The 4,597-nt window shown below is 47.3% G+C and overlaps 1 protein-coding gene across 5 annotated transcripts in view; it reads right to left on the bottom strand.

Moving 5' to 3' along the window:
- Positions 1-1,501, bottom strand: part of Tex35 (testis expressed 35) — a 9,731-nt gene extending 8,230 nt beyond the window's left edge. For 2 of the 5 annotated variants that reach the window (XM_021199040.1, XM_021199039.1), the window contains exons 1-3: positions 1,480-1,501; positions 597-641; positions 315-383 (exon numbers count right to left, since the gene is read on the bottom strand). In XM_021199040.1, the coding sequence (XP_021054699.1) occupies positions 315-383; positions 597-617 (90 nt within the window). In that variant the 5' untranslated portion in view covers positions 618-641; positions 1,480-1,501. The other 3 variants (XM_021199036.1, XM_021199035.1, XM_021199038.1) reach the window with 2 other exon arrangements.
- Between the last annotated feature and the right edge of the window lie 3,096 nt (positions 1,502-4,597).

The following is a 4,597-nucleotide window of genomic DNA, read 5'->3' on the forward strand; positions in this document are numbered from 1 at the left end:
TGTGTGTGTGTGTGTGTGTGTTTCTGTGTACACATGTGTGTAGAAAGGAAAAGAGAAACAGAACAGAGGACCGATAAACTGGCAGCATTGGCAGGAGCTAGGTGAAATGTGTCCTAGAAGCCTTTACGCCATTCTTTGCAATCTGGAGGTAATTCAAATAGTTTCAAACTAACAGGTTTAAAACATAAGGCCTGATGTGCGTGAAGGTCTCCAGGCTGCAGGTGCCAGCAGGTGCCAGCACTCAGAAGTTAGGTGGCTGGCTACCCCTTCACCATGCTGATTTGTCCCCAAGCCGCGGGGGCCCAAGCACTGACCTTTAGCTCCTGCGTCATCCCTTTTCTGATGAGTAGCCCTTCTTGTTTAAATCCTTTGAAATCATATATCTGTGGATCAAAACAGAAACACCGAAGCCCTGGAAACTGGATGTGGGTGAAATTATGGAGGCTGGAGAGACCACCCTGAGTCCTGTGCCTCTCTGGAGACAGGACACAGAGACAAGCTGGTGACCCTGCCTGTGCAGAAGAGCTGACCCTGCCTCCAATGACCTTCCCATGGATCTAAGGCCTGGCTGCTAGCGTAACTTCAAAACAGCTTACTTGTGTCAGCTTCGGTTCCATGCAAACAGCCTTGTAGTTCTTTTTCTATAGAAAGAAGAGGCCACAGTTGGCCACGGATCAGGACTGGGGGAAGACGTCCAGTAACCAATGCTGTGATCTGCACTTGAGTACAGGCTCACATAGTGCCAGCATGCTGTCTGCTTCTGACTACTGATCCTGGTCTTGTTATCTGTTTCTAATGAGCATGCGTGTACCTTCCCAGAAGACAGAGAAAGTGCTTTTGAGCAACGTTTAGGAAAGCCCCAGAAGGTTGTTTCAAGAGTCTGACCTGGGTTCTAATCTCAACTGTCCCCTCTTTTAAGACCAATGTGGCCATCTTACTTAGTGCCAGGGCCTCAATTTCCTCATCTATATCCATTATCATCCAGGTGGGAGTATGGCAGCATCCAGTCAGGCATGGTGCAGGCAGAGATTAAGTGGGCCCTAATATATCAAGATTATTTTGAGTCTTAGATCCGCCAGTTAGACACAGGCCTTGATGGGGACCTGGACTGAGAGCAGTCATGAAGCACGGTGGCTCTTACATGGGAGCAGTCAGTGTGGGCCTCTTTCCTCCCCAACCCCTCCCAAGGCCAGGAACCAGTTTCACACCTATTCCAGGCAAGAGGATGCTTTGTGCCCTGAACAAAGACAGAAAGTTGGAAGGCTCACAGGATGGCTTCCAGTAGCCTCTCTGTCCCGCCTCTATTCAGCAGGAGCCCACAGAGGCCCCACTGTGCCCTGCAACACTCTTCCTTTACCAGGTTAGTTTTCTTCAGTTCTGCCTTCTTGGCTGACATGATGGAAGGGCCAGGTGTTCTTCAACTTCCCAACCTCCCCACAACAGTCCCTTGGGACTGGGCCACCATCCTATGTAACTTACAGGCTTAGGCAAGGGCAGGCTGACCACCTCTTTGTGTGCGGAACAGCTGAGGTCACAATGCCAGGACTCATGCTCGGCCTAGAGTGTTGCCAGCTTTGGGCTTGTCTGCTGTTGCCCCTGAGATCAAAGGCTCTTACCAGGTTCCAAAGCCAAAAGGCCTTAAGCCTAGGGATGCTGAGGATCTCAGCTGGCCATTTGGAAGCACAGACACACTGGGATGGTTTGAACATGGCACGATTAGAAGGTATGGCCCTTGTTGGAGTAGGGGTGTTACTATGGGTGTGGGCTTAAGACCCTCACCCTAGCTGCCTGGAAGTGAGTCTTCCACTAGTAGTCTTCAGATGAAGGTGTAGAACTCTCATCTCTGCCTGCACCATGCCTGCCTGGATGCTGCCATATTCCCACCTGGATGATAATGGACTGAACCTCTGAACCTGTAAGCCAGCCCCAATTAAATGTTGTCCTTTATAAGAGTTGCCTTGGTCATGGTGTCTGTTCACAGCAGTAAAACCTTAACTAAGACACACACCTTGGGTGACGTCAAGTTTTGGTTCCTAATGCAGGAGGCCTCACTCCTTGTAGATGGCTGGCTTCTCCTTGGCACTCTCTCTTCACTCCTATAATCCACCTCTACCCCATCTCTTCTCTTGATTCTTTTTTCATGTTGGAGGAGGGTTAGAAGAAATATTGAATAGTGCTTAAGGCAGGAAGACTGTGTGTGTGTTTGTGTGTGTGTTACAGAGGGTAACTGTGATTTGTGTTGAACATGGTGTATTGGAGGCACATGGCATCTCCTGGGGCCTCACAGGACTCAGAATCTGGGTTGGGGAACCTAATTTCTCTCATCACTTGGGATTCCATTTTCCCATCTCAAGGGCTACAACTGGCACAGTGGAGTCAGCCTGAGCCTTCTAAGGGTAGGTAGCCCACCAGTACAGGAAGTAACCGAGGGTATGTGTAATTCTGGGCCACCCCAGATACCACTCACCACATGGACTGCTTCCATGCAGCTGCTGGGTCCTCCCAGGGTCAACTTCCTCCAGAGCCACCTACAGCCATGTTAGATTCATCTCCCAGTTGGTGATTTCCAATGAAGCCGTTCCCCACTGACAGCCTTGGAGCTCACTCGCTTCCAACCAAAGAATGGTATGTTTCATGCTGGTCCAGGCAAGGGGAGGGAGCGTGGGCTGAGCTGTCTGGGCCTCATTTCCCCGAATGTAAATGAAGGAGCCACAGCTCAGATGAATAGTTTCAAGGCCTGTAGTCATGGCCATTTCTTTTTCATTGGCTTGAGAGCCTCAGAGAGCAGCTCCGATTCCTTTGCTCAGCAGGGCAGATATTACATGAGCTATTTTCTAGCTGAGTGTGTATACACTCTGTGTGTGTGTGTGTGTGTGTGTGTGTATACACCTATGGGCATACCAGACTGTACATGAGGCAAGTAGATAGAAAACAATCACTCTGAGTGTGTGAGAACCTGCTTGATAGAGTACAAAACCAAGTGTCCCCCCCCCCCCCACGGCTGTGTTTTCTCATGATACACCAACACATCATTGTTGTTAATGGTATGACCTTGAAGAGAGCTGGGGAATCAACTGGGTGAAGATGTCTTTTATCATTTATACTTTGACTAGTATGCAACTTCTGATCTTTCCAATAAATAGTTTATCAGACCATCTATAGTTATGGTCTGCTTACATTGTTTCTGCAGAAAAAGAAACCATACCTCTATCAGTCTATGTTATCTGAACTGTTTAAGAAATAAGCATGGTGCACACAGATCACTGGAAATCCCCAGCTATTTCTGTGCACTTGAGGAGGGGTGAAAACTCACAGCCAAGGTGTCCTGTGAGGATTGCTGGCTATTCGCGTTTGCGTATCCACCAGGCCGAGGAGGTTTGCCAGGTCTTCCAGGTCCCAGGGGAACCATTACTGCTCTGCCACCAACCACAACAGCCTATTGTGCAGGATAACACAAGAGCCATCAGCAACCAGAGCTTGCCCTGCCAGGGGTGACTCCTGGGGCCTCCTGACTTTGTCTTTGGACAGGATCCAAGGAGAATACGGCAGTTATTTCTGTCCTAGCTCTTTCAGGGCCCTTCCTCCAAAGCTCACTGTTGCTGTCCCTGTTTCTACTTCTTAACTATCCACAATTTCGAATTCCTATTTATCACTGACATAACAGAAGTGAGTGGCACCACAGACTCTTTGGACTAGGCTTTAAGGGACTGTCTCATGTGTTCACTGAAGATGCTCGGTGGGAAGGTTCCATGGTTTGACCTGGTAGCAACCCTACTTACCCTTCTCAGTCACATTCGCATCTGTCCTGGGTCTGGAACTTAATTGAGAGACCATGGCTGACTACAAAGGAAATTGGGAAATGTGGCCACGCTTCTCCTAGAGGAAAGAAACCAAGTGTAGTGGCTCATGCCTATAATCCTATCACTTGGCAAGTGGACACAAAGATTGTCACAAGTTCAATGCCCAACTGGGACATAAGGCAACATCCACTCTTCAAGGGAGGAGAGAGGCTTTTAAGACTAAAGACACTGGGCTGGTGAGATGTTGAAGCAGGTAAGAGCACTGACTACTCTTCTGAAGGTCCTGAGTTCAAATCCCAGCAACCACATGGTGGCTCACAACCACCTGTAATGAGACCTGACAACCTCTTCTGGTGTGTCTGAAGACAGCTACAGTGTACTTATTTATAATAATAAATAAATCTTTGGGCTAGAGTGGGCAGAGGTCCTAAATTCAATTCCCAACAACCACATGAAGGCTCACAACCATCTATATAGCTACAGTGTACTCATATACATAATAAATAAATAAATCTTTTTTTAAAAAAAGCCTAAAGACACTAAATTTGGAGAGAGCGCAGTTTGAAGCACTTGTTGCTCTTACAGAAGACTGGTTCAATTCCCAGTACCTACAACTCCCAGCCACCTATAACTTCATTCTTAGGGTACTCTCTTCTGGCCTCAGGGATGTGACATGCATGTGGTACTCAGATCTGCATGCAGGCAAAATACATACATACATATATACAAATATATATATAAATAAATATTTATTTATATAAATAAATAAATATATATAATTATATATATAATTTTAT

The sequence above is a fragment of the Mus pahari genome, chromosome 5 (genome assembly GCF_900095145.1).
Source record: "Mus pahari chromosome 5, PAHARI_EIJ_v1.1, whole genome shotgun sequence".
Classification (NCBI taxonomy): Eukaryota; Metazoa; Chordata; class Mammalia; order Rodentia; family Muridae; genus Mus; species Mus pahari.